The 12,709-nt window shown below is 41.3% G+C and overlaps 2 protein-coding genes across 3 annotated transcripts in view; one reads left to right on the forward strand and one right to left on the reverse strand.

Annotated features, from left to right (window-relative positions):
• agla (amylo-alpha-1, 6-glucosidase, 4-alpha-glucanotransferase a) overlaps positions 1-12,709 on the reverse strand; it is a 68,672-nt gene that overhangs the window by 55,652 nt on the left and 311 nt on the right. For both annotated transcript variants that reach the window (XM_037083330.1, XM_037083329.1), the window contains exons 2-3: positions 5,004-5,131; positions 1,090-1,300 (exon numbers count right to left, since the gene is read on the reverse strand). In XM_037083330.1, coding sequence (XP_036939225.1) covers positions 1,090-1,300; positions 5,004-5,091 — 299 coding nt within the window. In that variant the 5' untranslated portion in view covers positions 5,092-5,131. The remainder of the gene's footprint in view (positions 1-1,089; positions 1,301-5,003; positions 5,132-12,709) is intronic.
• frrs1a (ferric-chelate reductase 1a) overlaps positions 12,402-12,709 on the forward strand; it is a 41,802-nt gene continuing 41,494 nt past the window's right edge. Inside the window, exon 1 of the mRNA XM_037083332.1 lies at positions 12,402-12,600. The gene's annotated coding sequence lies outside the window, so the exon portion shown is untranslated. The remainder of the gene's footprint in view (positions 12,601-12,709) is intronic.

Below are 12,709 nucleotides of genomic sequence, written 5' to 3' on the forward strand. Positions count from 1 at the left end.
CTCTCATCTGTGAAAAGTACAGGGCACCAGTGGCGGACTTGCCAATTCTGGTGTTCTCTAGTAAATCGAGCTCCATGGTGCTGGGCGGGGAGCACAGGGCCAACTACAGGACGTTGCGCCCTCAGCCCACCCTCATGAAGTCTGTTTCTGATTGTTTAGGCAGAGACATTCATACCAGTGGCCTGCTGGAGGTCATTTTGTCGGACACTGGTGGTGCTCAACCTGTTCCTCCTTGCACAAAGGAGCATATATCGGTCCTGCTGATGGGTTGAAGACCTTCTACGGCCCTGTCCAGCTCTCCTAGAGTAACTGCCTGTCTCCTGAAATCTCCTCCATGTTCTGGAGATTGTGCTGGGAGACACATTAAATCTCATTGCTGCGGCACGAGTGGATGTGCCATCCTGGAGGAGTTGGACAACCTGTGCAACTTCTGTAGGGTTAAGCAATCACCTCATACTGCCAGTACTGATAATGACTCTGGTCAAAACCAGCACTAGTGGAAAACCAGCCAAAAAAGATCAAGAGGGAGAAACTTGAAATGACCTCCACATGCAAAACCAGTCCTGTTTTGGGGGTTTTCTCATTGTTGCCACTGTAGTGCCCTTGTTGTTAATTCCATCAACACCAATACAGCTGAAACTGATTAACAATACCCTCTGCTACTTAACTGACCAGATCATTATCAGACAGGTTCAACTGACCTCATGCCATACCCAATAAAAAAGGGTATGTATATGTGTATATGTATTTACAAGGACGATTCATCAGCTATGTTCTAAAGAATGTTCTATTCAACGTCTCTGTCGTCGGTTTGGCAAACTATATTTCTCTGCTGAAAAACACCATAAATGGTAACAAATAAATTGTAAAATGACATACTGTGTGAAGTTCTTTTTTGTGTTGGCAAGGAGCCGTGTAATTAGCGGGATAATGTATAGAACGGTGGTCATTATCGGGAAAATGAGTCCCTTCAGGACAGATCAGACCCCCTGGTTCGTCCTGTCAGGACTTACTTTCCTGATGATGACTACCGTTCTATACATTATCCCTTACATAATAGACTGTGGTCCATTATCAGGTGGGTCTTACCCATGTCCAAAGTAGTATTCATAGGAGCCAGCTTTCTTCAAATCCAGAGAGCAGAACTTATCAGAGTCATCCTCCCTGCCCGTTGGGTAGTTCCATGCCAAAACACGGAAGTTGTTTCGTTCAAACACTTGTCCTTCAAGTGGATAGTTGGTATGCACCATAACCCTCTTCCCCTGAAGGCTTGGACCTAGGCGGAACTGGAGCTCGAACCCTGAGAAGACATAAATGGTTTAACTTATGCTTTATTTCAACATATGGAGCCATGACAGGCACACGAGTTTGTATAAATCCTTAATGCTGTGTTAGGGTTAGGTATGTGTTACGGAATGTGTTTCTATTCTACCCTGAAGTCTCATTTCTGAGTTCGAGGTTACAAACATGTGAAGCAGAGACAAAGTCCAATTCATTTCTGTGATATTTTTGAGGTTGATAGGATCATTCACAATAAAAAAAAGAACTCCTATTTTGAGCCTGGTTATTTATTAGCTTGTCTAGCTCTGTCAACAAACACAGAGACCGAGACTGCTCTGCAGCTCTGAAATAAACAAAAAGCATACTCTACACATACATTCAGTCAAAGTGAGATTAGTTAAAATGTCATACTCGCTGATTTTCCAGAGTGTGGACCACGACAGGACAGTCTATATATAGAGTCCAGGCCTTATAATCCCTATCATATTCAGAGTGCCGTAAATGTCAAAAGGCACACTTCTCCCTCCAAGACAACTAGCCACTCCTCTTTCAGCCAACACACACATACACGCAGACAGGCATGCAAGCACATGTGTATGCACAAACACACACACACACACACACACATAACCCATGGTCACTGTACCTAAACCCTTCGACTGCAGGCAGTACAGGTAAATGTAGGAAGGATTTTAGTACAGTCATTTAAAAGGACTGTCAGAGACACTTAGGAGTAGCCTTAAGATTGGAGTTGTGAAAATCAAAAGAAGTGGTTGTCTGTGGCCAGTGCACTGTGTCTCCACATCCCATTTATTATTTTCTTCTTAAACCGGCTCAGTTTGGTGAACCCAAGACACTCAGGTATAATGGTGGCAGCTGTGTTTCTTTATTTCAGGTTGATTTTAGTGTGTTTCTTTCAATGGTGCCATTGTTAATTGTTACTTTGCTAACATGTTTATGTGTATCTAGCTGGCTGAAACTTCAGAGACTGAACACAACTACACTACAGACATGTGAAGCAGAGACAACGATACGCATAAGAATGTATGTTGGATGTTTGCCAGGCAGGGATTTGAGAGTTGATGTGATGCCCTTCACTGGTCACAGAAGAGTGAGAAAGTTGGAGGTTGCTGTCATAGCAACAGTTGGAAGCAGCAGTGACTATAGAGGTGAGCTGGGCCAGCTCTTGGCAGTGGCCTAACTAAGACAGTTTCCAATTGCAGCAGCTCTAGACCATACTCTTAAATAAATGTACTTACAGAGAGCCAACATTTTTCATATAAGCAAGTCCTTGGCCACAGTGGCGAGAAAAAGTCCTTCACTATCTCCAGAGCAGGCTGCATGTCATCTGATTATTGTTTCCGGTGATGTCACTCAACTGGCTAAGTTGCATTGTGGGTATTGTAGGAAAGGGAGTCCACTGATCTATCATTGACTCCAGTACATATGTGAGGCAGATATCAGTATGGCAGAAGTGGAAAAGGCTATGAAATGCCTAGCATTGGATAAATCTCCAGAATCAGATGGTTTAACTAGCAATGTTTATAGGCATTTCTGGGAACATCTTAAAGACATCTTTTTCCATTTGTTTAAAGAAATATCAAAATCCAACATTCTTCCAACCACAGGGAATAATCACACTGTTATGAACTCCTCTGGGAGATGTGAAGCAGGTGAAGTGTGAGGGCCGAGTGAGGTCAAGGTAGACTGATCCACAAACGCATAACAAAGAAACATGTCACGAGATGGGAGGTAGCTCACTGAACCCCATGAGTGGGGTGAGGCGGAAGTCGGGAGATAACTTCCGGGGTTTTTTCAAGAAGAGGAGCGTGAGGTCCCCAAGGGAGACAGAGAGAGAGAGAGAGAGAGAGAGAGAGAGAGAGAGAGAGAGAGAGAGAGAGAGAGAGAAAGAGAGAGAGAGAGAGAAAGAGAGAGAGAGAGCGAGACCGCGCCGAAGACACACACGTCGCACCGGAGTCACACACCAAAATGAATTAAGAATCAAGTGCAAGCTGGCCGGCTGTGGAGCTGCTGTGGCCGTGTAGCGACGGGGACGCCTTGAGCTACGGCCTCACCGAGTCCGGTCGTGACGGGTCGTACTGGGCCCAGAAGCGGTACAGAAGGAGTGGGTAAGTGAAGCAGTCAGCCCGTCAGGCGGGGGACGAACACTCGCTCGCTTGCCATCCTCACCCACTACAAAGCAGCTAACATTGAATATGAGTATAGTGGCACTGAGCTAGCAGTATAGTGGCGCAGCGCCACCCATCTACCGTCTGGGGAGAACCCTGATATGCAAACAGATTACAGTCGTGTTACCACAGGGCACATGCCCAAGATTCTAAGTAAGTAAAGGCATTAAACAAGGATGCCCCATCTCTCCATTGCTTTTTATTGCAGCAGCGGAATTGCTATCAATTCTCATTAAAAGTACAGACTGTGAACTAACAGTGCTAGGCAGACAGCTGGAAATTAGCCATCTGGCCATCTGATACAACCATTTTCATGAAAAATAGTGACCAAATCCCTAAAGTCATTAAGACAATTGATTTTTTTTCTAAGGCATCTGGCTTAAAGGTCCCATATTATGAAAAACACGTTTTCTCTGGTCTCTACATGTATAAACTGGTCATCCCTGAGCCAGCCAACTCCCAGAATGAGTAAAACAAATGATTCCTGCATCGTCTCTGCAGCCCACCCACTGGTAAAACGGCTCCAACCGGCTGTTCAGATTCAGCTCCTTACGTTACATAACAGAAAGAGTCATTTTCATAGGCCAACCTCCTCTGCGCGGTGATAGGAGATATCTGAGAGGGGGGCGTTCATCCCCCAAGGTGAAGTTCGGTGTGTCCAGTGGTAAGACAGAAGTGTTTCGCACTGTCGTCGCTCAGAGTTAGACATGAAAATTACTCCGTTGTTGGTTGTAAAAATCTACATCAGTGCCAATATTCTGTCCTAGCTACAGAACAACAGAAGAGACAGTGGTTGTGTGTCATTTATAATGACAACGTGCCAGCTGCGGTTCACGTTAGCTTGTATGTGTGTGCTAACCACTTCACATCGGACTGCTTCAGTCACGAGGGTCAGTGCAAAGCTGGTTTTGACTCGACACTTACCCTTGTAAAAGGATCAGTCCCATACTGGACCCAGCAACTGTACCCAAGCCACAGGTAAGTGTCACCACAATTTGACTGTATTTACAGTTGCCTATGAGTATGGTAAAGTCAGCTGGAAACTGGCTAACTAGTTAGCTCTGCTTCGGTCCACTATGCAATGGCGTTTGAAGCTTGTTTAATGTCAATAATATTATGATGGAGCTTGGTTGTCACAGTGAAAAGTCTGGAAACGTGCAGACTGGAGACGATGTGAACAGTGTCCAAGTGTCCGCTGACGACAATTCATAATATTCCTGTTAAATCAACGGTTAAATACTTAGGTATACACATTACTAAGGATAATGACACTTCAAATAATCTCAACATTTGGAACAATTTGGACGAATGTAAATCACTTTTAAATCTCTGGTCTAACCATGCTTTAAAGGTCTCCACAACTTTATCCCTTGTTTACAATTATTATTCAATTAAAAAAATAAATAAATATCATGACTCATCTAACACTACTGGACTCATTTTGTTGATGGTTTAAAAACAAATTATCAAAATCAACATAGATATCACCTGTCATTATTCCACACACTTTAAGTTGTTCGAAAGAGGCTTTACCTTGTTCAAGTCTGAACAGGGTTCTCTGTAAATTCTCCTTGTCGTTGAGCATTAGGACTCTGATCTGTTTCAGGTGCTGTGGCAACATCTTATGAAGATCTATTCAAAGTTAAGTGATCCCTCACCTCCTGTGAAGAGAAAAAAGACAGGTTACTAAATATTTAGAGCCATTTATCTGCCACAAAACATTCTTCAAATTATCAAATGTGGAGCAATGCATTGGAAGTATGTTAGCAATGAAAACTGTATGAAATTCATTGGGCATTGTTTACACGTGTGAACAGCTGATTGCGCTGTGTAAGCCTGTGCTGCTGCCCGGAGACAGACCTGACAGACCAAACGGAGGGAGAGAAGGAGAAGACACAAGCTAGCGGTCCCTGGCAATTATAATGGGAAACGTGAGGTCTCTGCGCTGCTGCTAAACTACAGACTGAACACCCAGATGCATTCATGGTTATTACAGGTGATTTTAATCATGCCTCACTGGACAAAACTTTAAATAACTTCCACCAATATGTTGACTGCCCCACAAGAGACAATAAAACGCTGGATCTCCTGTATGCCAATGCCATGGACGCATATGACGCCACAGCCCTGGAGTAAACAGTTATCCATCATGGACAATGATCAGCACCCTCTCCATCACACAGTAGACAGACAGCAGAGCACCTTCTCTCACAGACTACTCCAGCTCTGCTGTCAAAGAGACAGATACAGGAAATCTTCCCTGGCACATGCCATCACACTGTACAATAACAGCTAACACTCTGGTCATAACACACAGTTTCTACGCACATTGGTTTTTACACACGCGGTCCGCCGCACCTTATATTTTATCTTGCACCACAATTACTCTGCTCATTTATACACTTTCTATTACTTTTTCATATTGCTATTTAATATGTCTAGGTCGTTCCTCCTATTTCATTGTGTTGTTATTGTCTCTGTGTATAATGCTGCTGCCACACCAAAATTTCCCAGCTCAGGATCAATAAAGTCTGTCTGTCTGTCTATCTATCTATCGATCTCATACACAAAAAACAAGTATGTATTACAGTGCTGTTTGCTTAACCTAACAGTGATGTGTGGCTACAGTTTGAGGCTGCATTGCATTATTGCTCACCATTATTTCACATCCTCAACATAGTGAGCAACTGTGTGTTTCTAAAGATGAAGCTAAATAAACTGAACACCTACTGTGAATTTCATTATCTCAGTGACAGCGACGTATTGCTGCTAGGCACCACACAAATTACATCTTGTTTTTTGCCTTGCTTGAATACTTTGATGACTGCTGCTCTTCCATTTACAGTCAGATTGTAGCTGAAGGTGTACCAATGAAAGGCTCTTGTATTTTTCTTTATGTGGAGCAAACACCTCTATGTTGAATCAACTGACGATCGAGAGACAAGTAAGTTAGACCTCACAATAAATATAAAAGCTTAAAAAAAAGGAATTTAAAGTCATAATCTAGAAGATTTTGATGTAAATTAATATCTGTTCAGTCACTATCTATTGCGGAATGAGATAACACAATGATGACTGAGCTTATGGCCCACTGATTGAAGCCCTTGCATTTGCTGTAATACCAAAGATGAACAATAGATGTGGTTGGCAACCTTTAACGGAAAATATCAAGAGTGGTGCGCAGTTAGTGATGCATTCACCCAACAGTGGTGGGTCACAGGGTTTCCGCTACATGTAATAGACTGTGGGGCACCGCCATGGCAAAATAAAAGCTGCCACACTTTAAAAATTCAGTGTTTCTCATACATTGATTAATATTCAGTCAGTCTCTTTTGTTTTCATTACTTTTAATGACTTCAGTAATGCTAATTCAGGGCTGTGTTACTGAAAATAATACTAATAATATGAAGCTATTTTCGAACCTGAAACAGTGCACCTCCACTCACGCACACACACACACACATGGTGACAGGTGGTGGGTCTGTGTGTTGCTCTGAAGCAGCCATGAATTAGTTACAAAATGACAAAAAAGTCGCCTATGACTGACTGTACGGTGAGTTGAAGAGTATCAGAAATATCTAGTTTGTTCACAAAAAAATCCAGTGTTAGAGAAAGGAAATATTTTACCATTGTCTTCCACCGTAGTCCTTGACATTAACTAGCATGATGGATATTTAGCTTGATAATTAGCTAGATGATTAAAATGGTCACTTTGATCGGAGTCCTGCACAGCATGGACTAAGCAGCATGGGCAATGGGAGTTCTGGGAGGGCGTAAGCACGCATGAATGAGCTCATATGAAATATGCTTATCATTTGTGTCACTTCAAATGACTGATGATAAGTGACGCAAAATGGCAATCGTAAAACCTGACCCGTCTCTCCAGGTGTCCGATCCGATCCACATCTGTGTCTGTCATGCTACATTATTTTTCACCTGTGCAGGACTCTGACTTAGATAACTCCTCTATTGAAACAAATAATAAAAATAGTATTTCTGTACAATAGCAGACAAATCTTCATGAAGGAAACACTGGGTCAGCCAGAGAGGGGGTTTAATGCTAACTATCCGCTTTGTCAGCTATCAAACATCTGGCAATGACTGATATGCACATTTTTAAAGCAAAACGAGAAAACTAAGAGATCCAAAGGATCCAGCTAATTGGAGATGAAACTACAGATGCATCAGTTAAAAATACTACTCATTCAAAGGGAAATCAAAAAACATATCCCCAAAAAAAGACACAAACACAGCACATATACGTTTGAAGCACATACGTTTGGCAAGCATTTCTAACTGGTTTGAAGATGAGAATAATTAAATGATGAACAAGAATTTTTAGGCAATCAGTTGATTGAGACATGCATTGTGCAAACTATTGTAGCACAGCACAAGGAAGTGCATGAAGCACGTACATTAGTTCAAGCAGACAACAGCTGCTGGTAAAGTGATGAAGGACAAAAACTGTTTGCAACCATTCTAAAGCCAGAGGCTGGAGAATTTAAACTTTTTAAATATTCTAATGGCCACCTTTAAACTTCATCTGGAAACTGCACTGCAACTGTTTGCAAATCTGTTAACATCTAGCATAGCAGATTTTTTTGAAATATACATGATATAACCAGCAGGTTTTCTAAAAACCAAACAAACACATAAATCCAACCACTTGTCACAGAAACTGTCAAAACAGAAATTACTGAGCGATTTTCAAATGTACAATGTACAATGTACAATTCTTAACAAATCATGGAGGTCTAATGCAAATCTAAGCTTCAATTGTGATGTTTCATCTAGGGCTGTAATCAACCAAAGAAATCCTTGGTCGACCGAAGCCATGAAATTTTGACTAAAAATCGACTAATGGGGGGCCTTACACATAATTTTGTTTGTTAATTAATCAATTAAAATTAATTAATTAACAAACAGACTTGAGTCTGTAGGCTCTGACAGCATTTTGTATCACGTGCATCATAGCCCATGATTTCAAAAAATATACTACGTAACTAGTGATATCAGCACAAAAACTGTTGAGGAATGTTTAGACATGTCACATGTTTTTGTCATGTCAGAATAATTGACAGACACTATCATCTTGCTCTGTGCGTGTCCTCGCACAGAGCGAGACTGAACACAGGAGCTCAGCTTCGTGGCTGAGATACAGGGGATGCTGCCTTTGCGGGCAGGTGCACCTGCAGTTATAAAACGATTTTTAGACTAAAACGTTGAAATATGCCAATTCTGATATGTTCATATACTTAAAACGGATGGAGCAACCTAACGCAGACCAGTCAGCTTACCCTTTTTATGTTATATGCCATGTTTGTAGTCGAGCTGTGATATACAAACAGTCGTTTGCAAACGTTGCATTCGACTTCTTTTTTATTTTTATAAAATGCCGCCACACTGCTGATGTCTTTGACATGGTAGAATAGGGATGTCTGTGAATGAAACAACTAAATATAAATAAATATTTAACAAACCACCAGACCTAGGCCTTCTAGTACATTCTTCGATCTGTTTGTCTGTAGTGGGTTGGGCTAATCCAAAATAGTGAAAACAAGGGGGGTGTTCTGAAGACACACTGTTACCTGTGAAACAGGGGTGCTCCGAAAACACCCCCCTTAGCACTTGGTACTTTCCAAGTCAAATAGTCAAATATGCCATGCAGGACACACAGCACTGGGATGGTGAGGACCCGCTGCGTGTTTACACACTGCCATAGCAGCATGTAATTAACACACCAAAAATCGACAAATCAGAGTTTTGGTCGAGCCAGAGCATATCAACCAATAAATCGACCTGTCGACTAGGAGATTACAGCCCTAGTTTCATCAGAATCACACTATTATACAAGTCTCTCTTAGGGATGTAACGGTATGAAAATTTCACACCACGGTGATAGTTACCAAAATTATCACGGTTATCCGCATACCGCGGTATTTTATAAATGTCTTCAAAATGTTGAAAAAACACTGATACACTGATAAATCGAAAACATTTCACCAAGATTTATATTCAAATAGATTTATTATTTATCAAAATAGGTCAAATCCAAAACCTTAACAAAACACTGCAAAATCAACATTAAACAAGTATAAAAGAATGTATCAAAACTGTGCAAAATAGGTCACTGGCTTTTTGTGATGAGGCAGCCTGTTTTTGAAACGTGTCCTTTAATGTCTGCTTTACAGAGGTAGAATGAGATGTAGTGGCAGCAGCACTCGATTGGCCAGCACACCCTCTCTGTGAAGATAATGGACAGAAAATGTCGTTATTAATTATTACTGTCACTGTTACTTACTACTAAGGGTGCAACCAACAGATCACAAAACTCACAATTTAGATCATATCACTTTTGTGAAAAACAGGTTAGATACTTTTTTAGATTAAAACAAAAAGGATTATTGTTAAATGAATTATGAATACTCTATTTCTGGCTCTAATCTCTATCTAGACACTTGTTATATTCACCATTCTATATTATTCTTTATGTATAGTCTCTTCTACAAATAATCCACAAGTACTCTATATTTCTGATATTACTTATATATTGGCTGTCTGTCTCTCTGTCTGCTTGCTTGTCTGTTGTCAGTGGACTCGGTCAGTCTGATTGGTCAAATGGCTGCTGAGCCACAGGTAGCCGCTGCTCCGGTGAACAGAGCTGAGATGAAAGTTAGTCATCTCAGTCAGTTTGCATTCACTAACTCAGTCCACCCAGCATGTGTTTGTCTCAAATCCTCCTCACTGCAGCTCTACATCAATATTTGGGGAATCATTAGGTCAACTTTAAAATGTGAAATCTACAATTAATAAGCGGTTCAGATAATGTGCCAAATCACAGATCAGCTTCGTTCAGTTATACCACTATCTGGTCAGTTTACATTAGTGACACCAGCAAATTAAAAAAAGATTCAAACTCGACATACATACATCATGCACCCGAGCTTAAGGTTAGCTTACCTTGCATGCGCTGAACAGCTGAGTGATAGTCGCGTAAATTGGACGTGTTGCCGCTCATCGCGACAAATTTCTTCTTGCAGCTCCTGCAGATAGGGCTGCCTTCCTCAACCAGCTGTCCCTGAGCATTCTTATAATAACCAGAATATACCCAGACTTCAGATCTGGTTTCTTTGAAGGCAGAAAAATTCCTTGAGGGCCGTTACTGTCACGTCCTCCCTCCACCATGTCTTCTTCACTACATAACAAGCGCATGTTGCACGCTGCCCCTGCGTAGTGAGACTTGGATAAAGTATCTTGCAAGTTCTCCAATCTGTGGTTATCGACCGCAGCAGTTACCGTGGCAATTAAAACTTTAACAGTAACCTTCACCGTTGGGAATTTTGCCATGCTTTACCGTGACACCGGTGACCGTTACATCCCTTGTTTCTCTAAAAACTGACTAAAAGGTGTTCCTTTCTCTTACCAGATCAGGTAAAAATACATACAATTCTGTGCTCCTTAGCACAAACTGAAATCTTGAATGAATGTGTTAAGGCCAACAGTAACCTGAAAACAACTGCAGTGGACTGAACTGCAGGTTTGTTTGCACAGAGCAAACTGGTAACGCTTGGGGCACATGGAAAAATGTATCAAAGACGGGAGTTTCCTTACTTCTATCTATAACTGTGCTGTTTCCTCAGAGGTGCATGTCTTACAATATCCATTGAAAACAAGCACACAGTAGGTTCAAATGTGACAGGAGCAAAAAACTAAGGGGTTGAAACTGAAGAAATAATGACAAAAACCAACCACCTTTGTCAGTGACAGGAAGTAAGTTTACTCAAGCACTGTTCCTATGAGGTACAGTTTTGAGTTCCTTGTTCTTTACCTGAGTGACTGATCACGCCAGTAGTACAAGTTGAGTAGTTCAAACTGCATCAACTATCTACAAAATATGAAGGTTGGTTTACTGCACATTGCACATATACATTAATGAAAACAAAGTATGTTACATATAATAATGCATCATTCTTGTGCAAAATGATCTACTTTTGATAGTATTGGTAAACACTGGTGACATTTATATACATTCAGGTTATTTCAAGACCTATAACGTTTTTATAGAGTGGTACTACTTTAGTATTTTACAAATAACAGACATCATACTATTTTAGCCCCTTGGATTATGGGATGACATTGCACATCCACATCCACACATTACAAATGGCTCTTTGGACTATTAAACTCATCATTCAATGTGCTTTTAGAAGATGGGACATCACATTTCGCTGGCCGTCATCATATCACAGACACAAACACAACTAAAAAGAGATGTCCTGTCTGTGAAATTACAAGGAAACATGTTGGCAAATCAAACTGCATGTGCTATATAAATATTTTTTAAAAATATTTTGCAAAGGATGTCTTGGAACTCACACATGGATGCCTGAATGTCAAACCTACTTGAAATTTAGGCAGAATATTAGCCATACAATTGTCCAGAATTGCACTGAAGACCATCTTGAAGGCTTTGGCACTGGGTTCAGTTCCATAATAGTAAGAGCGGTTCGATGCATCCAGAGTCACTGAACCCTACTGAACCCTTGCTCTGAGTCTGCGCAGTGCTTCAGTCCCACCAGCAGAAGGTCAGGAATCCAGCCCTTAATGTCAAACCATCTATTTATAAAACTCTTCCCTTTGGCTGGGCGTGACGACATCGACACACTGAGACAAAACATACAAAAACATGAAGGATGATCCTGATTTGCCAAGGTGAAGGGAACCCGCAAAGCTAACATCCCGTTTGTTGCTCCCTGTCGGTTCCATTCAAAATAGTGGTACTTTAACGTTGCCTCGTTTATTTACATATCATTATTCCCCATAAATCACAATGCGCAGCACCTATTAATTTGTTAGATACCGTTTGAAAATTCGGCATACGTATCATTGTCAAAAGGCACCTTATTTCAATAAAGCAACAGAATTACCATGTGGTACACGGTGTACTTCACACAGTCAGCCCCCACCACTATGCCCTGTAGTGGGCGGTGCCGTCGAGTTAGAATCCAACTGAAGAAATAATGTAACGTTAGGCTGGCTAACGTTCAGCTCGGACTACACAAACCGTCTTCTATGTCCGAAACATGTTTCATAACATGACGTATCCTCCTCGTCGTAATCACCACGCAAGGTAACTTTAAAATGATGATTAAAAGATTGAATTTTTAGTGATCATCAGCCGTCGTTGTCTCACAACAGTGAGTGAGTGATTGCATTCTCCCATATTAGGGTGTAAAACG

This window comes from Acanthopagrus latus, chromosome 21 (assembly GCF_904848185.1).
Source record: "Acanthopagrus latus isolate v.2019 chromosome 21, fAcaLat1.1, whole genome shotgun sequence".
Taxonomy (NCBI): domain Eukaryota; kingdom Metazoa; phylum Chordata; class Actinopteri; order Spariformes; family Sparidae; genus Acanthopagrus; species Acanthopagrus latus.